Consider the following 24,941-nt stretch of genomic DNA (forward strand, 5'->3'; position numbering starts at 1 on the left):
AAGCTCTCGGGAAGCCCAAATGATGGAAGTTTTGAGAGGAGCGCCTTGTGCCATACACGATCAAAGGCCTTCGCTATATCCAGGCTAACTGCCAGGCCTTCCCCCTTGCTTTCAATAGCCGCCGCCCATCTATGTGTTAGGTATACCAGAAGATCACCTGCCGACCGTCCATGGCGAAACCCGTACTGTCGGTCGTTAATCAACTGGTGACCCTCTAGGTATACTAAAAGCTGGTGGCTAATTATGCTCTCCATGATTTTGGAGAGCAGGGAGGTGATAGCAATAGGCCTGTAGTTCGCCGGATCCGAACTGTCTCCTTTTTTTTGGATCGGATGGACAAGGGCTGACTTCCATGAGTCAGGGACTACGCCTTTGGAATAAGAGTGACGGAATAAACGCGTTAGCACCGGCGTCAACTCAGGGGCACACGTTCTAAGCACGATTGGAGAAATGCCATCCGGCCCGCTCGACTTCCTGACGTCCAACGAAAACAGAGCTCGCCTAACAGTTTTCTGTCTGAACTGTACTTCAGGCATAGAGCTCTGACACCGCGGGATGGTCGGCGGTGTTTTTCCGTTGTCGTCAAGAGTCGAGTTGGAGGCGAAAAGAGCGCACAGGAGCTCGGCTTTCTCTTTTGCCGTATGGGCCAGGGTGTCATTCCTCATGTGCAACGGCGGCATGGACGGCTGGTTGAAGTTACCAAGAGCAGCTTTCGACAACGACCAGAACTTGCGTGTTCCGGTCGGGTAACTGGAAAGCTGCTCGCCGATTTTGACGACGTGCTTAGACTTCGCACGGGCGATTTGCCGCTTAAAAAATCTGGAGGCACGGTTATATTTCCTCTTAAGAACTTTAATTTGAAAATTAACAATGCATCCATTAATCTAGATGAGGAAGTAGCTATAGCGTTTGAACATTTTTTTAAAGACATTGCAATCTCTATCACAAAATCTTTAGACCCCTCTCCCCTAATAGCAGAATCTCTGTTAAAACAAAATGTATTGGAGTGCAAATCACAATTCAAATAAAACTATATTAATAGTGATGATATTGACACGGGAGTGGGTCAGGGATTAGAAATAATACTCCGCTTATAGGAACGAGTCTTTATTTGCGTTCACTTTTTCTGAACTTGCACTTCGCCGGTCTGCCGCTGTTCCTCTTGTGGGCGGCGGTACCTTCAACGCGTCACACCGCACCTAACACTAAGACTTCTATCTTCTTCTTCTTGGAACACTTTCACTTTTCACTACTTCTTCTTTTCTTCTTCTTCTTCTTCTTTACACTTTCGAGTCAGAACTAGAACTGCCGTAGGCCACGCTTAGTACGGCTTATATACCCCCGGATCCGTTCTATTTTCAAAATGATTCTCCCATTCCATCTTTAAATTTAAATTGTACTAGAAAATTCTTTTAACTATTTTTATCCTGCTTACACATTTTCCATCCCTTTTTTTCTGTTCGATTTGATCCTGAATTTACTAGAAATTTCCTTTAACTTTACAAAACCCAAAAAAATCCATACACTGGTAGGTGTATCGAACCCGGGTCTACAGCGTCTTAAGTAAACACTTTTCCGCTGACCTACAAGTATTGCTGATGGAGCTGTTGAAATTAATAATGTCTTGAAGTTTGACAACTCTCGTCATATACTTCGATGAGTTGCTACGCAACAATATCATTAGAACTTTTAAACTTATTAATGTTAAGAAATCAACAGACGTCTGGGGAATTTTTATTACCGTTGTAAAACCAATAATTGATATAACTCCACTTGTCAAATCAGGTAGTTGTTCTGACCCTGGTAATTTTAGATCTGTCTCTGTATTACCAACATTTAGAAAAAAATTCGAAAAAAGAAGAAATAATAATTTTAAATCAATTTTTAAGGCACTTTAATACACACACATAATATTATAAGGCATATAATTTATTGCATTGTAAACAGTTCGGTTTTACTAGGGGTAGTTCAACCATTGACGCAGGTGTCGAGTTGATATCACACATTTTTGATGCCTCGGAAGAATCGCACGACGATCTGGGCGTTTTCTGTGATTGGTCCAGGGCATTTGACTGTGTACACCATGACACATTGATCAGGAAACTACACCACACATGGTATTAGGGGTGTTGCCTTAGATTTTCTCTCTTCCTATTTGAGTGATAGAATCTAAAGAGTGGACGTGAATGGAAAGCGTTCCCCAGGGTCAGTGGTTACTTTGGGTGTGCCACAAGGCTCAATACTTGGACCATTTTTATTCTTAGTATACATAAATGATCTACCCCATTTTGTCAGGGACGATCATGAGGTTGTGTTATTTTGCAGATGACACGTCACTTTTATTTAAACTAAAGCGACAACATAACGTTTTCGACGATGCAAACAATGCAATCTCGAAGGTAGTAAAGTGGTTTTATATTAATAATCTTCTACTTAATGAGAAGAAAACAAAGTATATAAGATTTATACTACCAAATGTGAAACAAGTAATAGCTAATATTATAATTAAAAACGAAGAATTAGCTCTCGTGGACACCACTGTATTTCTACGTATAGCCCTTGATAATAAGCTTCAATGGGGTCCTCACATTGATACATTATCGAAGAAGCTCAGTTCTGCAGCATACGCAGTCAAAAAGATCCTCCTCTGTACAGATGTAGCCACAGGTAGGCTAGTCTATTTCAGCTATTTTCACAGCATTATGTCTTATGGTTTACTGCTGTGGGGAAGTGCTGCACATATTAACACCAATTTTGTGCTTCAGAAGAGGGCTGTTCGTGCAATTTACAATATGGGTCCCAAAGAATCACTCCGTGAAAAATTTTAAGATATAAGTATAATGACCGTCACTTGTCAATCAAAAAAGTCTAAGCATCATGTAGTTATTTAAAATTTTAGGATGGTTTTTCACATTATAACATTGTAATTTAATTTTAAAATAATATGTTTAGGGTCCTATGATGTAAAAATAACAGCTGTTGTCTTTATAAGTTCTTTTAATAACAGAAATTAGAATATACAATATATTATATATATTAACAATATTAGAATATGCTGCAGAAACTAAGGTACATAAGCATGTAAACATATTTTTAAAAAAATGAAATTTCTAAAGAAAATGAATTTATTGTGAAAGAATAGGATTATTTAATACAAAGTTTAATACAGGCCATAGCCTGCTCTGCTATTCTGAACTTGTCGGCAACGATTATTCATTGAATTAATGAGACTGTTTATGTCATCTTGAGATATTCGCTTCCAATGGAATTGTAGCAAATCCTTCAGCTGTTAGGTTGTTGTCACTCCGCCCAAGTCCTTCAAAACACGTCTCTGGAGCATGCGTGCTCGATGGGGTTGAGGTCTGGCGATTGTGCAGGCCAGGGCAATACCCGGACGTTCTCCGTTGCCAAGTATTTACTGGTTCGCCGAGCTGTATGTGAACGCGCATTGTCATATATTAACGTAAAATCGGAGCCAAAGGTTTGTGCAAACGGATGGACATGAGGTCTGAGAATATCCTCAACGTAATTTTCAGCGTTCATATTTCCATTTACAAAAACGAGCTCAGTTCCCCTGTTCTGCATAATACCCGCCCATACCATTACTGTTGAGCCGCTGTATGGATAAACTTCCTGAATGCACCTGAGCCTTTCAGTATTTCCGGGCCGACGGTACACTCGCACCCTTCTTGTATCAGGCCTAAACCCGAATTGCGACTCATCCATCATCATTTTATCCCATTGTTCCTGGGTCCATGTTCTGCGTTCTCTACACCATTCATTTCGACGAGCGCGATTCCCGTGACGTTTCGGTGGGCACCTAATTGGGCGTCGAGCCCGTAGGCCGTACTCATGCAGTTGATTTCGCAGTTTAGGGACTTACATCAACACCACTTGAATTTTGCAGCCTGAAACTTATCTCTCGAGCGGTTAGAATCGGCTGGCGTTTTGCAGTCAGTTGTATGTATCGGTCTTCCCGAGTGGTTGTACTCCTTTTACGGCCTGAATTCTGTTCAGCGGGTTCCCTTGTATTATTGTAGCGCTGCCAAAGACGACAAATAACACTTCTATGAATGCCAAAATGCCGAGATACTTCCCGCTTGCAACATCCCTACAGCTCTTTGCATTTCATTTGCCATCAAATGACGTCGCTCCATAACGTAAATAATATCTAACAATTCAATTTTGTCGCTAACTTTATTTAAATGGTTGGTAAAATTATAAAATCAAGACTAAACGAAGCAATAAAAACGCACTTAAATTCAAACAAATACCCTTTCATTTAATTTTATGAAAAAAAAACAAAACATAATCGAAATTTATTTTACAACCAGCCAGTATGTCATCAATAACAAAAAAGTTTACATACCTATGCACTTTGAATGAATATAGACTTAGAAATTAATTAATATAAATGGTAATGGTGTTTTGTAATAAGTATAAGTTTTGCATGTTGCTTAGACTTTTTTGATGTATTTATATATGAAAATCTGATATATCTGCACAGGAATATTAACTTGTTTAATTAAGATAAGCTTGCTGTTACCACTACCAGGCCCCATAAAGCTGATAAATTATTTAAAGAGCAATGTATACGATTTTATAATTTTTTATAACGCCTTTGGCTCGGACAATATACAAGACCATTAACCCGGCTCCAGGGGGAATAGAGGTAGCCTTCTCTATTTCACACTGGGGTAGCTCCTGTCTGGCGCGTCCACGTCGCGGGGGTGGTCGTCTCCCATTTCAGTAGGCCGAAATGGGATGGCGGCTAAGTTCAGATAGGAACCCAGTCCCGCGGGGTATAACGCGGAACCCTTGCCCAGGGATACGGGTGAAGTCCTCAACGGCTGCGAAGGCGGAACTGCAGTGCATTGGAACGGCGAAGCAGGTGGAAGAGGCATACCCAACAGTGAGCCAACTCCAAATATTGGGGTGATAAGGGTCATGTTGGAGTTACAGCACCAGGCACGGTGATGTAAAAGAGTCGGTGGCGGATGAGACCCTTGGGTCCAACGGCAGCGCTCACAGTCCTAAGCAGGATTAGTGTCTTGGCGTCAGGTGGCAACCGGCCGTAAAACTACATAGCCACTTCACTTTCCTTGTCCTTAAAATATGAAAGCACAAAATACTAATACTAGGGCGTCCCCCTTAAGCGATGGTCGAAGCTACATAAATGTTAGGGACAAGCACCACCTAAATAAACTGCACACGACAGAAATGCGCATGCTACGCTGGTCTGCGGGTGTCACACTTCTAGACAAAATCCGAAATGAGTACATCAGAGGAAGTTTTAAAGTTGCCCCAATAGTCGAGAAGGTCAAAGAGAAACGCTTAAGGTGGTTCGGTCACATTCAAAGGCGCCCAGACGATCATATGGTGAAGCTTGCCCTAGACATGCCAATAACGAAGCGTACGCGTGGAAGACCCCCTGCCACCTGGTTGACGACGGTCCAAAAAGACTTGAAAGAAGCTCATTTAATAGCTGACATGGCGCAAACCCGTGCCGTATGGAAAAAAAAGGACAAGGAAGGCCGACCAACAAGTAAATGGGAAAAGGTCTAGGAGGAAGATGTATACGATTTTATAACAAACTCCCAAGTGATATCCTTAATCTGACAATAAACAAATTTAAAAATTGAATTATTCGAAAACTTTATAAAAAATTTATTTGCGTAATTAATCCCAGAAGTGGGGGTTATTACATTGAAAAAAAAACAAATCGATGACGTGGTAATAAAATTCTTTTCAACAGGTAATAAAAGCCTTCAAATAGTTTGTTGAGATCAGACGGCCTACCATCAACTTTGAATTAGCGATGCGATTCCGATGCAGTTCAGTTTAGGTACCTAAACTGAATCGCTACAATTCGCACAATGAAGAAAGTGCCTTTAACTGAATGGCGTTTGGATCGCTTATGAAGAATGAAGGAAATTTGTAGTCTGCGGTGTGAGAAAGAGATGACGCTCCACAGTCGTTGCATAAGTTTGTCTCTCTTACTCGATCCATATGCGTTGCATTTCGAAACCTAAAATGATATGATTTTAGCGGTTTTTTTGCGTGGAAAACACTAAAAATACATTTTAAATATGTGCTTTATAGCGTCAAATTATAAACCATTAAGCCCTTTTTTGTACTTATTAAGTAATGGTCATATAAATATATATAGTTCTTTGAATTACAAATTAAATGCTTGCTTAGGTGTTTTCGTAAAAATAAACGAATCGCAATAAGAGTTCATGGCAGGCCCGCAGGTCTCCAGAGTTTTATTTGTATATAACCTTCCCGTGAAATGGCTGAAATGTATAGTAACAAGAGTAGGGATAACTTAGAATAATTATTATAAAATCTGTTTTGATTTTTCAGTGCAAAAAAGTAATTTAAAACATACGACTAACTGTGGATGAGGGCAGCGCAGGACCGATCGTCATGGCGATCTTAGGGGGAGGCCTTGTCCAGCAGCGGACGGCTGAAAACGGTACTAAACTCCTAATTTTATGCTTATCTTGGTCCAACTTGTTTTCAAGATTTGATCTTGATCATAATATGGAGTCAGTATTTCTTGTGATTATGTTTTTTTATTATTTTTTTTTCATGATAAGAGATGAGCAAAACGTTCACCTAATGATAAGTGATCGGTACCTACGCCCTGCCTATTACAATTTAGTGGTGCCGCCGAGGATTAGTGAACAATCCATAATTCTTGAGCACCTTGACTGCGCTCGTTACCTTGGGATATAAGATGTTAAGTCTCAAGTATCGCTCAGTAATTTACACAAGCTAGGACATCTTCAGACCGAACTACAGACAGTGCAGTGTTCTGCTACTGTAGACCAAATGTAGACATAAATATGCTCCGCTGTGGTATCCATCCATCTAGACGTCATCCTGCCTTCACTGCCACAACAAGCCTTCCACCGTTCAATGAATATCTAATCATAATGAAGTTACGAGCTCGCTCTCTTAATGGCGGTGTCCGTAGTTCTGCTAAGAGATTGTGCTATTAGTCAATGGTTGTGAAAAAATTCTTCTTTTATCAATTCTGACGTTTCAGAATGCACCTCTGTTTACTTTATTAATTTTAAAATAAAATTTACAAAAATTTTGCATTTACACTTACAAAAATGGATACAATAATTCTTGTATACCTTGTTCAACTCTCATATTATGACTTCATCAACAGGATTTAATTTACAGTTGATAACCTGCTCAACCCCAACGACCTCTCGGATACTATGCGAGCGCTCGTCCACTGGATTATTCTTAGGCTTTGTCGCATCTTTCTTTACGACAACAACAAAGCGTGAACAGGACGAGAAGTTCACCAATGCGGCCTGAATACACGGTAGGCATGCAGTCCCTCTCGGCTACACTCTTATCCTGAGAAATCACTGACAAATTCAAATATTTTTATTCAAAATAGGATGCGACATCACTTATTGAAAGTCAAAAAACTACCACCCATTCCAAAATGAATGCCTCAGGCATGAGAAGAATGGGCGCAACAAACTTCGCGGGCTTTATTTTTTTTTTCATCGAATAAATATGTTTACAAAGTTGTACGTTGTAAGTTGTATTGTACAATTAAACTTATTATTTAATAGCCTGAGGGCGGTCACATTAGGCGGTCCATTCCCAATTTGTGGTATCATTAAGAAAGTCATTTATGTTATAGTAGCCACACAAACGTTTTTTAACAATTCTTTTGAATAACGTGATACTTTTGTTTTGAACATTTTCTAGGATCCTGTTGTAAAAGCATATACTTCGCCCCACAAAAGACATGCTAACTCGACTTAGCCGAGTAGTAGGCATTATAAGCTTATGTCTGTTCCTGGTGTTAACATTATGGTTATGACAGTTTCTCGCAAATTCACTTATGTGCTTATGAACATACATTATATTATCAAGAATATATTGAGAAGCAACAGTCAAGATTTTAATTTCTTTGAATTTTTCTCTCAATGATTCTTTAGAGCCTAGGTTATAAATAGCGCGAATAGCCCGAATACTACGAACCGATAACTACGAACAACGATATATAATTATAACAACAGGATTTAAGGGATTCAGGAAAATAATATTATCATCGAAACTATCATATTATTTAATAATATTGACGACCACAAGAGAGTCGTAAATTTTATCACGCGTTATTGTGTACTACAGTAAAATAAAGTTTTTTGTTTTTATGAAAGAGAAGGACAAATAGGTGTACGGAGCACCTGATGTTATGTAATCATCGCTATTCACACTCTCATGCAACACCATAGGGACAACGGGACGTTCGCGAGCCTCTTAGAAAAACAAACGCTACGCAAGTAAGCTAATTCCAGTCTGGTTGCTTACAACCAGACTGAATGAAGAAGAACGGAAGAATGAAGTTTTCATTGAAAACCGCATTGTAGACGTACGGCACACATCCACATGATGGAGATGATAAAAAAGTTTGTGGCATGTCATGTGCAATTGAAATTCGGCGGCAGGAATGAAGTCAAACAATTCTTTGAAACACTTCCCGTGATAAATACGAAATAATAAACACGCACAGAGAAGCGACATATCTACGCAACGCCAAGCAATCCACTGCACTAGATCAGAGATGAATGTGCACCTGCGCTTTGTAGAGCGCTAGAATGTGCTCCAGCTTGAATTTTGCCGTACTCTATGTTGACCAACAGTTTTTTCGCAGACAATTTGCTAGCTAGTTAATGCTACTTACCACATTAATAGATTCTGCTGAAATAGCAAAATTGTTAAATCTGGACCCACTAATTTCGACGGTGCGCCCAAATGCGTGTGCTTCTGGGAGAAGGAATCTTAAGGCATTAAATTGGTATCAAAAAAAGTTTGTCCCTGCCCACGCATCCATTTCATTCATGTCAGAAAATTTTGTACTCAAAACACATAATTATGTCCACTCGCTGAGCTCTAGCGCAAGTTATGCTCGACGTGACCGCTACCGAATTCGATTCGTTGAGTGCAGTTTCACAAGATTGACACGGACCCGTTGTAGCATCGTCGTGTCAAACTCAATGGTATCGAAAACTGTAACGATCCAGGCTCTCATTTCATTCTCAGTGTCGCAGTTTTTGTGAATCACCAAAGATAAAAATCGAGTGCTGTCAGGAGACAGGACTCAAGAGCTCACCCGGTCCGACTATTGCCGTACTCTTTCTGTACATATTCTCGATAAGTGCGCTCAGCCATGTCATCTTGGACCCACATTCACCTAAAAAAGCTAGACTATGCTCGTACAACTGCTCGCTCAGTTTCTCACGCAGAAATCGTGGCTGGCCTGCATCAGCACCGAGCGGAAGGGCAAAATCACGCAATTAACGCGAGTTTTCTAATCTATCTAAGGGGTTTTTTATTTTTATATTATTATTAGTGGTGTCTCCCCATTTAACTGATTTATTCATTTTAAGTGTAGTACCGGGGTTTTCAGCAAAGTGTATCGTGTACCTGTCGCAAGTTTTCAATTGTAACGATATACGAGAGATATTTCAGTGATTTTAACCATCATTCTCAGTATTTACATGTCCATATTTAAGCTAACATTTTACCTCAAGTATCAGATTTTTGCCAGATTTCAAGTATGTACTAAAAAAATAAACGAAGCGAAGAAAAAAACACATATAAATACGTATTTTATTATAAATTGAAAACAAACTTTCTTACACTACCTAAATAAGGCACAACGTGTCGCATCAATCGCAACATAAAAATAAGTCAAGCGGAGCGACAGAGGACATTCATTATATATCATTTATTTTATTATAATATTTAGACGCAATTATTACATATTGATTACCTTCACTGCGGCGATCACGAGTTCCGTATAGTGTACAACAGAACACGTTACGTATTCGCTTGAAAAATTGCCGCTAGTGGCGCTTTAAGATATTCAAAAAGTTACTTTATGTACTTAACCGCTTGTTGCAGAAAGCATCTTTAAAGTTAATGTTTCACTAAATATAATACCGTCACTATATTTTTCATTTTGACAGTCAAAGATAGCATGTGATATAATGAAACATTCACTCTAAAGATGCTTTCTGCAACCAGCGGTAAGTGTCCTTAAATAATAAAAAAAAAATTAATGGTTTTAGTAATAATATATTTATGGTAATAAGTAAGTATAGCAAAATATATCCGAGATTTAGATGTGGAATTGCAGTCTTAATTTAACCGTTAAAATATAACTACCTAAGTTATATTTTAACGTCAATAGGCAGCTATATCATTATTATATATTCAAATAAATTTTACCTAGATAATTATTAATAAAATTAAATCACATTCAAAGAAAAATTATATGTTACAAATACGAAAAAGAGTCGATTTATTGCATTTCTCTAAAAAAAATTTGTAAATTTGTGTTTAATATGCTTACCCCCTTATCAATAGTCTGCTAACTTAAAGCATTGCTAATTATCACTCTGTCTTCTTCTATTGACCTAAGTCAGAATGAGAAAAACACTCCTTAGCGGCTGTTTTAAGTTAGCGGACCATTATGAATAAGGGGGTTAGTTGCAATGAGTATGCAATACTTTACATAAAGCGTGTTTGTATAATTATCTGTAAAAATAATAGTTTTTAATTTTTTTATACTATTCAAAACCGAAGTCTCTTGTCGACTTGAGTCAAAACTTAGGTCTATTGCAATTTGAGACAGTAGTTGGGGTTCAGTCAAGAGATTAAGGTCAAAGGATTAATGTAATTGATTTTATTTAGAGTAATGATTATATTTAATATAAATAATTACCTATTTAAGAGTAATATAGACACACAATAATTTTATGGTTTGAAGGTTTATTGCACTGCGAAACAAGTCTACAAAAAAACAAAATAAAATTCATTCAATATTCAAACAAACTATATCAGCAAAAAATGTTTCAATTACGTTGAATTTTACTTTATATTTATTGTCCTTATTATCCTGGTCATATCTGTTTGTTAATGTTGTATCTAGTTTTATCAAAGATCCGTGATATAATCAATGATCAAAGATAGTAACACGAAATATGAATCAATCTTAGAGAATAAATCAATTTGTTTCTTTCAATAATTCTTATTATTAATTATTCAAATATCAATATGTAACAATAGCTTCGTATTAGACTGCAATTTATATCAAACGGAGGTAATAAAAAGCTCAGGCTGAAAAAAAAACCCAGGGCGGTTAATAAAATGAATTTATTTAATATTGCGATATGATTATCTTAAAATTATGAGTGAGCTGTAGAATCGTGTGGGATTTTTGATAAAATATATCATGCACTTCCACCCTGGGTTTCATCTTCACCTGGTTTAACAAGTAATTGAGTAGTAATAAATATATTGAATCTTTAAGATATGTTTGAAATAGAAATGTGAGTAGTTGATAGAAAGTTTCACAGAATATACAACAAATTTTACATATAAACATAGAAATTACTTAATTTGATTGCGATCAAAGAATTAAAGCCGGTTTGTTTGTTTCAGTAAAAAGATTATGGTGCTTCCGTTACGTTCAATTAATATTTGTAATTTTATTAAACTGTTTGTTCTTTAATTTACCTACACTTCAAATGCAACCAAATTAAATAATACAGAAACAGATTCCTGTACATCTTGAAGCATAACTTTGTGCGAATTATTTTCATGATTTCTCTACAATTATAAAAGTAATAGTATTAACATCTAAATATTATTTTACAAAACTGTTGGCCATACAATAACAGGACTCAGCGCCGCATAATTTAGTTATTAAAATGTTATCGCGCGATTTGTCAAACAAATAAGTTAGAACAGAAATAAATAACAATGTCAATTTAAGGTAATTAAAAACTAAATTTAGATTTAAATATAATCTTAATTTGTATGTCTTTGTACCAAAATTCGGATGTTTGGGGATTTTGAGCGTCGTATACAAAGAGCCTAAAATACAAATATCCAGTTGCTATTAAGTAACATAATTCACTATAAAAATCCATTATACAATTTGCAACGTAATGTGTCAGAAGACAAACTGGTGCTCCCTTGATAGTAGATCATCACTTCCTGTCTGATGAAGGACCCGTTATGTGTAATTAAGTTATATAGTAAACAACAATCAATCATCATTTATTTATAAGTCTAACCGAGTCTCAGACACAATATGATTTTTAAGCATTAGGCATTATTTGCGAACTCCGCACTAGGTGGTTTTGTTGAGGATCATTTTTGATGAAATTTTATAATGGAGTAATATTTTTAAAATCAAAGAAAATATATGATTTAACTCAGGTACGAAATCACTACCCAGAATTATAAGATTATCTTTTGAATGAAACTATATTTTGTTATATAACACTGAAGAAGATAGGAAGATATCTTATTTTATGAGGAAAGTGACAAGTGGAACAAGACAATCACCTGATGGTGAGTGGTACGCCCCGCCCATCACAAGATAGTGCCGCTCTTCACTTTGAGAAAAAATGTTAAGTCTCTTTAGCCCGATAATTTTACTAGCTACGGGACCCTAAACACCTTTACTAGTGGGAGGCTCCTTTTCACAGGATGCCGGCTAGATTATGGGTAATAACGGCGTCTATTTCTGCCGAGAAGCAGTAATGTGTAAGCATTACTGTATTTCGGTCTGAAGGGCGCTGTAGCTAGTGAAATTACTGGGCAAATGAGACTTAACATCTTATGTCTCAAGGTGACGAGCGCAATTGTAGTGCCATTCAGAATTTTTGGGTTTTTCAAGAATCCTGAGCGGCACTGCATTGTAACGGGCAGGGCGTATCAATTACCGTCAGCTGTACGTCCTGCTCGCCTTGTGCCTTATTTTCATAAAAAAAAAAAAAATATAAGAATGTTCGCACATTACTGCTTCATGGCATAGTAATAAAGAAGCTTCCCTCTGATATAAAAATTTACTTTAAAATAAATAGCAATTACCATCAATTGTTAGTTAGGTAAGGCAACAATCATATTGAGTTTCAATTAAAAATATTACTCCGAAATTAATGTTACTTGGTCCCTAACCAACAGAAAATAAAAGAAACTGGATATTTTGGGTACAAATAACACAGCCTTTCACACTATGAAAAGGGTACTTGCTACCTCAAAGGTTATAGTCATAACGGAACTTTTTCCCGAAAAGTTTCGAATGTGATCTTTGCACGCAAATGTCTAAGTGACATTTGAGAAGTTGGCGCAAATATCGACAAAGTGACCGCCAATTAAAATTGCAACACTTTAACAATGTACACAATAAAAATACTATATAAAAAACTTACAAAATAAAGGCGTTATTTTACAAAATGTGCTACGTTGAAAACATCGTCTCGAACGACGCAACAACGATATATAAAAGCTGTACAAAAGTTGGTTCTCATAATCAGTCGTGTTATTGAGTAATAATTCACTATATTAGTACTAAAATTTGTAATTAAATTAATACGTGTGTGTTTTAGATTGGCACATTATTTAATAATGATCGGCGTCCGCCCCGGGGGCTACGGAATACATTGACTGCCTGAAACAGAAATATATAATATAAATAAAAGTATAGAAATAAATCTCCACCCACACTAGCTGTGGTGTTAAAGCTTACCAATGTATATCCCTACCCATTAAGTTAAAACGTTCATCAATTTTTTTTTATACTCTTTAAACAAAGCAATATATTTTAAATTTACACAGAAACTTCAATAATCTAATGCTAGGGCCACATGGGGGTGTGATCGCCGATGTTGCTAACGCGTTTTGGGAGCATTCGTTTGGTTCACATGTTTCTATTTTAGTTAAAGCCTTAAAGTACATTCACAAATTCAATTTTTAATGATTCTATTAAAAAAAACATAAGATGTTAAGCTTTACATGACCCCAACTTAACATTATATGACTGGCATCGAAACTCAAGTCAGATAGCCCAACGTTGGCCATTTTTTTTCGTACATCATCTTTATCGAACAGATAATGAGTGATTGTAGCACTGATATGCGATTATGAATATCATTTTTTAACAAGCATATATTAACGAGTTTTATACCTCGCAACAAGTCATAATGAAAAATACCAAAAGTGTTATTTATGCAACTCTTGTATGATTAGAGGTCAAAAATAGATGTCAGGAAACTTACAGACCTTAAAACCAAAACGAATGTGTCGAATGAAATAAATGGGTGGGCAGTGGATACGAAATCTGGGACACACACAATAGAAGAGACATGGAGCTCACTAAAATAATATAAATAAATTATAAGACATAAACAAATTCATATTAAAAAGAGACTGGGCTCCTAAGCAGAGTTGGATGACCGAGAAAATAAATAACCTTATGGAGGAAACGAGACTCTATAAAAACTTAGATGAAACCAAGTACATGGAGATCGATAAGAGAATTCGGCGCGAAGTCCGATATGCGCGCGATGCTTGGAATCGAGGGAAGTGCGAGATTGTGGAGGATCTTTATGGGACAACATAGGGAAATAAAATATTTTATTGGCTATAAAAAGACTACACACTAACTCATAGATGAGAGGATATAACAAAGAAGAAATCCCTATGGGAACAATACATCTCGTCAATGTTCGCTGATGATTCACGAAGTTTAGCTGTAACCTGTGATTTGAGTGATGGGTATTCTATCCTAAAAGACGAAATAAGAAAAGCTTTAAAAAAGCTAAAACTGGAAAATCAGCGGGTCCAGATGATGTATGTTCACATAGAGGTACTTAAACTTATTAAGGACGAAAATATTTATGTCCTCGTAAATTTTTTGAACGCCATTTTTGACTCTGGCCACTTACCCAAAGACTGGTTAACGCCATCTTTCATTAAGCTCCCTAAGAAAGCCAATGCGAAAAAGTGCGAACAATTTCGAACAAATAGCCTAATGTGTCTTGACACTTGTAATGTTTTAATACTTGTATTAAAACTATTTCTAAATATCATTCATGAACACATTAGAATTAAATGTGACGAACAACTCGCAGATAACCAGTTCGGCGTTAGATCAGAGGGCCTACCATAAACTTTTAATAAGCGATGCGAATCCGATGCAGTTCAGTTTAGGTACCTAAACTGAATCACTAAAATTCGTACGATGAAGTGCCTTTTACTGAATGGCGTGTGGATCGCTTATGAAGAATGAACGAAATAAAATTGCGACTCGAAACCTAAAATGATATTAAAATTGCGCAATTGCCTCAAATTATAAACCATTAAGCCCTTTTTTGTACTTATTAAATAGTAGTAATATCAATAAATATAGTTCTTTGAATTACAAATTAAATGTTTGCTTATGTGTTTTCGTAAAAATAACGAGTTATGAACGCACCTCCACTGATGTTTGATTTGACAGGACCACAGAGCATATTTTTTTTAATTCTTTCTTGCGAACAGGCTATAGCCCGGGCCCTTACTGCCTCGTCTTTAGTATTTTCATTTTTGGTATTTATTTTCAGTATTTTGTTTTACAAAAAAGTCCAATAAAGTATTCTCATCTCATCTGTAAAATCATCAATAAAATCTTTTCTATGTTTTCACTATTTTTTAAAAGTTATTTACAGCACGATTTACTTTTCTCTAAGGAATTAGCAACTTTTTTCGAATCGATCACTTTGACAAATAAGCTATCCAGTTTAGGTTGAAATAACAGTACAAGTAACAATAACAGTTTGCGATTCAGTTGATATCATTTTCGACATTCAATTGACATCATTGCGATTTTAATCAGTTGATTTGACGTCAACCTAAATTAGATAGCTCTAATCACGTCGTGGTACGAAATAGCAAAGCAGTTCATTTTAGGTTGTCAATTGAAACGCAATAAGAGTTCATGGTAGGCCCGCAGGAGTCGGCACAAGAGAGGCTCTATTTGCAGTACAGGTTTTTTCGTGCAAAAATGCTTAGATATGCAGCAGGATGTTTTTCTTTGCTTCATCGATTACGAAAAAGCTTTCGATAGAGTTTTGCATGACCGCCTAATTGCAATATTACAAAATATCGGGTTGGATGGAAAAGATACACGAATCATCCAGAATCTGTACTGGAATGAACGAGCTACTGTTCGGGTTGATAACGAGGAGACCGCAGAAGTTGATATTAAAGGGGTGTCAGACAGGGCTGTATCTTATCACCTACTCTATTTAATTTGTACTCAGAAATCGTAATAGAAGAAGCAGTCGAGGACTTAGACTGTGGAGCCAAAATAAAATGGCCAGAACATAAATAATATTAGATATGCCGATGATACAGTCCTCATAGCATTATCTGCTAATGATCTTCAGAGACTTGTCACTCGAGTAAATGAGTGCAGCGAAAGAGCTGGTCTTAGAATGAACACCTCAAAGACGAAATTCATGGTCATATCTAAGAAAGAAATTGACGACTTTGACATGACAGAAGCAGGCCAAAAACTAGAAAGAGTGCGCAGATACAAATATCTAGGTACGTGGTTAAATGACAACTGCGCGGGTGAAATCAGGGATTTTTTTGGGTTGGTTGCATACTTTAACCACACTTTCGTGTTTAGTACACAAAAACTTATAAAATGTTATTTAGCAACGAATGTGTTAACATTAAGTTACAATTAAATAAATAAGTAGTTTTTCCATGTATCATCTCCTTATTACTGTTTACCTGACGGTCCGCCGCGGCGCCGGAAGACGTGAGGGTCTCGGCAGAGCTGACACACGGGACTCTGCGGGCGGCGCAGACCTCTGTGACTCCACTTGAGGTACTACAAACACACAAACGTCTCTTTATTTTTTTAATATATACGGCTTTGGAACAAAATCAATTAAGTCATTCCCTTTGCTTTATGTATTCGTATGTATTATCTTCACACTTTTGTCGCCATCTTAATTTTAATTTCTTTAATCTCTGAAATAGTGTTATACCTTATCGAGGTTTTCGCTCTCAGAGCCTGGTCCACATTATTTGCTTTCTCATTTTAAAAGTGCCGCAATTACGATGTTAACTCGTATCTTACCTGTGGCCTGTCTCTGTAGCGGCCCGGACGCAGGTCGTACGATGCTCCGCGGCACGCACACCGACGACGGACGGGAGGTGGGGGGCTGCAATATTTAAAACTTTATAAATACTACTACTTATTAATCTAGACTGCCACATTAGTATTAGCGGCGTCGACCTTCTTAGCCTACCCTAACAAGTCGAACGTTTTCAGATACCAAAAATGTACAATAGCCAGTAGCGATCATTTACAATATGTTGTGATTATTATCTCGCCAATGAGCGTCCAGTACCCTCTGTTGACTGAATTGTTTGCATTGCGAGTCTTCTGGGTTACAAGGTCGATGGTCGGCGTACTTGTATCTGTTCCTGAACTTATTATCATTTTTCGCGAAAAGTTAAAATGAATCCGTATTGTACAAACATACCATATACTACAAGTTGCAAATTCTCATTGTATTCATATCTATTGAGACAGTGAACTTCCTTGTGAGGTGTTTCCGGGACGATACGACATGGGTTCCTTCAAAAAAAGCACGTACACCTTCCTTCAAGGCCGGCAACGCTCCTGTGATTCCTCTGGTGTTGCAAGAATGTGGGCGGCGGTGATCACTTAACACCAGGTGACTCGTACGCTCGTTTGTCCTCCTTTCCCATAAAAAAATGATCAACGTCCAAATATTTGTTCTAATATTACAAACGCAACATCTTTTTAAAGCGTCGGTAGCGCAATAGGTTCAACGGTTCACCCTCACCACGGATCCCCAGGTTCGATCCTTACCCGCCACCTACTAATGTGTTTTCGGTTTTCAAATTCCTATGAACGTTTACTTGACGCTTTATAAGGTCGCCAACGCTACTCATTGTGATTCCTCTGGTGTCACAAGAGAGTATGGGCTGTGGAGATCACAAAAGTACCATCAGAGACCCCGTATGCTCATTTGTCTTCCATAAAATAAAGTCTACACAAAATACTAAAAACGTAAGCATCAAACATCTTTCTTTATACCTATTATTACAAAAATAAACAAAAATTTAAGATTGTTTTCAAAACTACGTCAAATGTTTGACCCTTTTTGGATTTAATAAGGACTGACAGATAACAGTACAATAATTATACCCAGTGCCCAGACTTAAATGTATTTAATATATAAATGAATATGCATGGGGAACATTAATGTTGATGAGGAACACCTTTATATATTATTTGCAAGTCACAATGACGAATTTATTAGTTATTTTCGAACTATAGAAAATGTAATAAAATAATGCAATTTTGTATCTAGCAAATAAACCTCATAATTAACATAATTAGAAAAAAATATTGCTATATAACTATTTTGTAAATTTGCATTAAATGTGCGATGTAATTCGTATAGTGGAGCTATGATATAAACGGAGTATGGTATGTGTATGTCAACAGGAATGTTCCCCGCTGCGGTAGTAAGGTCAGTGACTCACGCATGCGCCCCCGTAGTGCGTCCGCATCGCGACGGCCACGCCGCTCGCGCCCGCACTCGATATGCGCAGCTTACAACACAACACGACACACAGTTAGCACACAAACTACCACCAACACAATAAATTATATAAAATGTTGTATATATTAATTTACAATCGAAAATGATATTGCTAACTAAGAATATTGATGTTAAGTTTAAGGAACCATCACGAACGGTCGACAATTGCTAAAATGGTCATATCTATCGTGTTTAAGCCACATTATGATTACGTTGATCGTATATTAGCCAATCTATATGTTAGACATAAATTTAAGAGTCAAACATATAAATCGTAATCTAATTATAAGTTTCTCCTGCTTGCTTTCTTTATAAATTTTTCACTTCAAGAAATGTGATCGATTGAACTTCAACAAAAGAATTTTTAAATTTTTTTAATTTCAAAACTATCATGTATTTGAAGACTATTGAGTACTAACAACGAGGTATTTGCCAAGATACAAGAACGCTGAGTGATCATGACCCTTGCTTGTTGCAAGCGAACGAGTCAAAATATTGGGAAGCTAAAAAAAACTGAAATCGTGGTAAATATGTTGTTGTTACTGCTACCCAAAAATATAATTATTGAAGTAAAACTTCTTTAGGCGCGACTTGGGGGTGACTCGGCAATTTTTTCTGACGGAAGTAACGCTGAGTAAAAAAAAAGTCAATTGAAACAATTTTTTAAACCGTCATAATTTTATATTTTTAAACAATATTTCAAATTGCTCAGTAATATTTTTTTACGTTTCCAAGTGTATAATTTGTTTATTTATTACTACATTTGTAATAAATAATAAATAAGTTTTCAGTTTGACATTTGCGACATTGCTTTTGGTTTCTTCGCCCATTCTTAGGACAGGGAAATTGTTCGAGCCCAAACAGCCATATTTGTTAATATTCAATAACAACGTCATATTGATATGTTCTAATAATAACATAATCCTTAATTTCTAATTATCAATTCTTTTATTTAATGAGTGAAAATTAAAAAATGTGCGAATGGTATTAATTAATTATGAATAGAATATTAAATGAAAATAACAATCAGTCAAATAAAATGGCGGACTCCCAGGAATATTTTACTCTATCATCAATAAATAAGAATAAAAGAGAAAATCAGGAACCTGATAATGACTTGACCTGTAAAAAGTGTATGTGTTTATTTTCTGATGATTAATAATATCAAAATATAATACTATATCATTATTTGTAAAATATATAAAATCTCACTTGATTAAATAATATTAAGTAAGTATATCATACATTAAAAAAGGCATTTTTCTATTTTAGGTAGAGAAAATGCTATGAAAAACATTGCTCAAAAGATGAAGTTATTTCGTCAGCGTTTCCGAGAAAAAAATAGCAAAATATCTAACAATGCTCCTATCTCTCTCTTTATTATTACGTGAGTGCTTAGTTGGTAATACGGCTTTATTTAATTTAAATTTAATGTAATATATATATATATATATATTATGTATCTGTTAATTATTCCTAAAGTTAATTATTATTAGGTTTTACTTCAATCGCGTGTAAAGATTACACGCACATACTTTTCTTTTGTATTTATATTAAACAGATTACATAGAACGAGTGTGCTTTAAACCACACGACTGATATAAAATAAAATAAAATTAATTTATAAAATTGTTTAAGAACGAAATGAAATTACGAACTAATAAAGAAAACACCGTTAGCGTAACGCTAGCGTTCGTTCGTAACGCTCTCGTCACGTAAAGAAGTTTTACTTCAAAAATGAAACGTAATAAATTTGATTTGAAATCATAATTAATAATTTAATCTTAAATGATTTATGTTTTACTTTTTCACAACAAATACCCGTCCGATAATAATCAGTTAGTGTTTAAGAATAAGCCTCACACCGAACACCCACATAAGCACACATAAAGCCAATTTACAAACAGACACGATACTCACATCTCTTGGCTGAACCAGTTGGCTTTGCGGCCTTTCTTTCCTCAACGTTTCTGTGCCTTGTCTAACAAGCGCAGGCGGAGCTGTCATTGCAGGTTTTGACAGCTTGTCAACTTTTATTTCGCCATTATCCTCTCTCTGTAATTCAATTGTCAATAATTGGAAGCGAAACGAACACAGCGTATGTATGTTATTGGAAAGTTATTTTAAACTGTAGTAATGATGTAATTAATTATTAAAATTACATTATAACATATAGCGCAACCTATAAAATGGCAACGATAACTTGTAGGATAGTATTGCATAATAAAACGACTGTTGAGTTTTGACAGCCGACCATTTTTCATACTAGGACCTAGAGCATATAATAATAACAAATTCAACTTCTGTTGAATCTAAAGGATTCAATCTGTATGCTGGATTGGCATCCCCCGAAACAAAACTTTCATAAATAAAAACTGAGGAGAAAGCAAGGCCGCCTACCATTTACTGTCCATTATGAAAGTACCAAAAATATATAAGTAATTAAATTTTGAATGAACCGTCTGTATTACAAACATTGGACATTTTACAAAATAACTATTACTACACGGGATGTGATCCTGTGCAAAGCATTTAAATTTGCGATATTCAAGCAATGATTTTAATTTAAATATTAATTTAATAATCAGTCAAATAATTATTTGTTAATTTGCACATTGCAGCCAACAGCATGTTATACGGTACTATAGTATAATGAACGTTACGTGTGTGACCACTACGGAGCCTCTCCTCGCGGGCTGCACCCCCAGGGGCGCGGTACCGGGAGCGGTGGGGCTCAGGGCCGGGTTGGACGAGTACACGGGGCGCCGCACCATGCTGCGGCCCGGCGGCAAGCCGCGCGGCGCGTGGGCTGTAGCATGGAGAACACAAGGTCAACACCACAACGGCTTATCTACGCCGTTCTAAAATAACAATATAAAAATATGCTGGGATGTGACTTTTCTGAATATAATGTTTTTGTAGTTTTAATATTATTATTAACTACGGTAATGCATAAGTAGAAAATTGTATGAGTAGCTAATGTGCAAAAAAATATATGCAATCAGTAATCGTAGGTATATTCTCAAAGCAGTGATAATTTCACTCGTGATATTATAATTAGACAGTAGATGTCAATCGACACCATTTCTTTAGGTAATTTAACAGCCTGGTTTTAGTGCCAGTGTAATGTGAATTAATAATTATTTATTCTTGTTTTCAATATTTTTTATATAAGTAATTTGACGTTTTACGAAATAGGAACACAATATCACATTTTTTAGTGTCCACAATAAAAGTCTTGACAGCTATAACATAATATGTCACCCAACAACGAACCATGTAAAGTTTTATCCGTGGGGACGTAATTGTATATATCGTATATATGTTTTCACACTTAATAATTTCGTGTTTTGTATATGAGAAGCAAAAGCTTTAAATTTTGATGGGAATAAAAATATGTATGTATAATCCCAGTAGAAAAGCTCATCCCACTGAATAAATATTAAAAAATAAATGTTTGTTTTCATTAGGAAATAATTTTGCTTCCTTATTATTGTTTTCACAAGCATTTCCAATAGCGGTATCGCCCATAACCTTATGACATACTGTAAAGGGCGAAAGGGTGAATTCAATTCAACCTCGGAAATGTCGTGGGGAGCTGTTGGGTTATATTATGTTTGTATGAAACAACGTTATACCTGGTATTCTGTGAAGTTCTCTGTGCGAGCTGTATTGCCGAAGCTTCGACGTCGGTAAACTGGTCTTACGAGGCATTGCAGTTGGCACGCCCATGGTCACGGTGGTCCCTACACATTTAGTCACACATTAATACTTTAATAAATGTAGAACTTACATGATTACTTTACTATTATTTTTAATATTAGTTATCTCGTTGTTTGCTATTTTTGCGCTTTTAAAGTACAGCTTTTCTTTCCACTAATCTGCTTAAAACTTGAGAAATGGCCTGCCCCGGGTACAGGAACGAAGGTGGACGTCAACAAAAGAGATCTCCTCTCTTTCACTCGCCTCGCTATACATACTCTTTCTCTTTCACTCCATAGCTTTCTTTCGCCAGCGAGATATCTTATATGAATGATTTTATTAAGAATCAGCCTTTTTATCTTATAAATTGGTCAGGAACAGACCCTGTGACAGCAGCATTATTTGTAAAATAAAGGCTTTTATTTTTTTCCCTTCAAAACACAATAACTCCCGGATACCTACAACGTTGTATGTTTTATACAACTGAAAAGTTTTATACTAGATATAAGAGGGTTATTTTTAACTGACTTATTTAACATAATAGATAAGAAGCATTGACATTCAACTCAATTTCTGTGTTAAACTGCGTCGAGTTCGACTGTGTTTTTACAATTAAATATCATAATCATTTTTTCCCCTTCAACACTAAATAACTCTTGAAGAAAACGTTGGATAGAAAATATTACATAAAACGAAAGTTTTTATTATGAAATTTCACACAAGATAAAATTATTTTCAAAGTTAAATTTTTAAAACAGTAAAAAAAATTAAATTGAACTTTTGACACGTTTTTTCTTTATGTGTAAATTTACAATCTCGTCTATGATATCACTGTCTAAGATATTAACATAAAAAAGACACCAAAACACTTGATCGTCGATAACGTAGAGTCTCATTTGGGAATCTGGAAAAATATATTTGATTCCACAATAATTACCTGAAATAGAGGGCGTTATTTTAGTTGGTGCTTTAATTTGATTCATTTTCTTCTCCGGGCTAGTTGTTCCGGCCAATATATCCCGTTTGGCAGACTTCTTGCTAATTGTTGCAGTATTTATGATGGTCGTATTATTGTCAAGTCCGTTGCTCGCTGCTGTTGTAACGGTGTACGATTTCTCGTCGACGATATCGTAAATGGGCGATATCGTGTTGTGTAAATGTAGCAAGTCGTTTCTCGACAGCTTTTGTATGGACAGCAGCGGAGTTGATGCAACATCTGATCCTTTAAAATAATTATGTGATTGGTTTGACTGGTACAATTTATTAGAATTTGGTTGGTGCAAATTATGATTTAAATAAGAGTCAAATATTTTGAATAACATTTATTACTTTTATAATTACGTCAATCAATATTATTGCAGACATTTTTAATGAGTAATTAAATTTTAAAAAGTGCAAAAATATTCTAGGAAATTAAAATGTTTGATAATCGAACCCATTGATAGCGAATTTAGGCGTCGATTTTTAGCAATTAATGTAATTTTATCTAAGTTTGATTTATTATAAAGCGACGTAAGCTGATTAATAAAATTATGCATACTCCCTACTACACCCCGTAGTTTAGAGGGTTTGTCATGCAAGCTCTCTTTTCCCCAAAACTCCCTATAATCCAGTAGACTCGCGGAATACTCGCGGGCGCGGAATACCTGCTGTATGCTCATTGGTCTGTCAACGATCACAACATATCATAAAAGGTCGCTACTGGCGATGTTCATTTATATAAGAACATCCTAATGTGGTATATAAATAAGAGTCAAGAGAGTGATGGGGCATCCACCTACGGACATCCGCAACAACAGTAAACAATTTAAAATAATCAGTAGTGTAATAACATACTTGGATCGTTAGAATCACTAATAAATTCCGGTGGGCTGCTGGAACTAAATGTGCCTGTGTCTGTACTTTCGTTGGAGCCAACCATGGCACGATCTTCTCTGCCCCATTCCTGTTTCAATAAATAAAGTCAATTAAACTCATACCGGTTTAAATAAGAATACTGCGGTTACATAATTTATATGTACAATAAACTGGAATATCAAACACAACCATGGTAATGTACAGCAATAAAACGCGTTTTTCAATATCTTGGGTTTTGACTCAAAACGCAATGTAACAAATCAATTGTAATGAAAAAAAAAATAGTACTGTTTCCAAGATTTAGATTATATTTTTCAGCGCTCTGTGAACAAACCATACAAGCAAGTTAAAAATCCTTGTAAATTGATCATGATACAATTTAATTTTACCACGATCCTGTTTACTTAAGCTGTAGGGGGTTATCTCCGGTTCAGTAGATCCGTTATTGCAAATTCTATATTAACCTGAAAAATTAAAACACTTTCGTGATAGTCGGATTTGCAGAGTAATTCAGAGAAAGAACGGTTGAACGAAAACATTTCTTACGCTGCTATAACGATGGAGTTTTTATATTATATGCATGTGACTGCATTGAAACATCTACTAATATGGTAAATGCGGACGAAGTCGCCGTTGACAGCGACAGCGAGCCTCAATTTAGACGTGATATCATAAAATTATTATCTGTTTTATCACGAATGATTAATAAAACAAAGTAAGCTACTTTTATGAGAAAAAAATTACAAAAAAACTAGTTTAAAATCCTAGGCACATATTATACAACGCACGCAACGCATATTATATAGTCCAAAAAAATACATGAATTGTGGCAATCAATTCAGTATCTTATTATTTGGTAGAATTCTCTTACACAAAATGGAAAATTTTAAATGCCGAATGAAGACTTAAAGA

At 36.0% G+C, this 24,941-nt stretch overlaps 1 protein-coding gene across 2 annotated transcripts in view; it reads right to left on the reverse strand.

Moving 5' to 3' along the window:
* Window positions 1-11,891: 11,891 nt before the first annotated feature.
* LOC126970793 (uncharacterized) overlaps window positions 11,892-24,941 on the reverse strand; it is a 33,730-nt gene continuing 20,680 nt past the window's right edge. The window contains exons 7-15 of one of the 2 annotated variants that reach the window (XM_050816893.1): window positions 24,009-24,117; window positions 23,110-23,394; window positions 22,109-22,216; window positions 21,134-21,279; window positions 20,391-20,525; window positions 18,412-18,480; window positions 16,970-17,054; window positions 16,618-16,717; window positions 11,892-13,507 (exon numbers count right to left, since the gene is read on the reverse strand). In XM_050816893.1, coding sequence (XP_050672850.1) covers window positions 13,459-13,507; window positions 16,618-16,717; window positions 16,970-17,054; window positions 18,412-18,480; window positions 20,391-20,525; window positions 21,134-21,279; window positions 22,109-22,216; window positions 23,110-23,394; window positions 24,009-24,117 — 1,086 coding nt within the window. In that variant the 3' untranslated portion in view covers window positions 11,892-13,458. The remainder of the gene's footprint in view (window positions 13,508-16,617; window positions 16,718-16,969; window positions 17,055-18,411; window positions 18,481-20,390; window positions 20,526-21,133; window positions 21,280-22,108; window positions 22,217-23,109; window positions 23,395-24,008; window positions 24,118-24,941) is intronic. The other variant, XM_050816894.1, reaches the window with a different exon arrangement.

Source organism: Leptidea sinapis, chromosome 22 (assembly GCF_905404315.1).
Source record: "Leptidea sinapis chromosome 22, ilLepSina1.1, whole genome shotgun sequence".
Taxonomy (NCBI): domain Eukaryota; kingdom Metazoa; phylum Arthropoda; class Insecta; order Lepidoptera; family Pieridae; genus Leptidea; species Leptidea sinapis.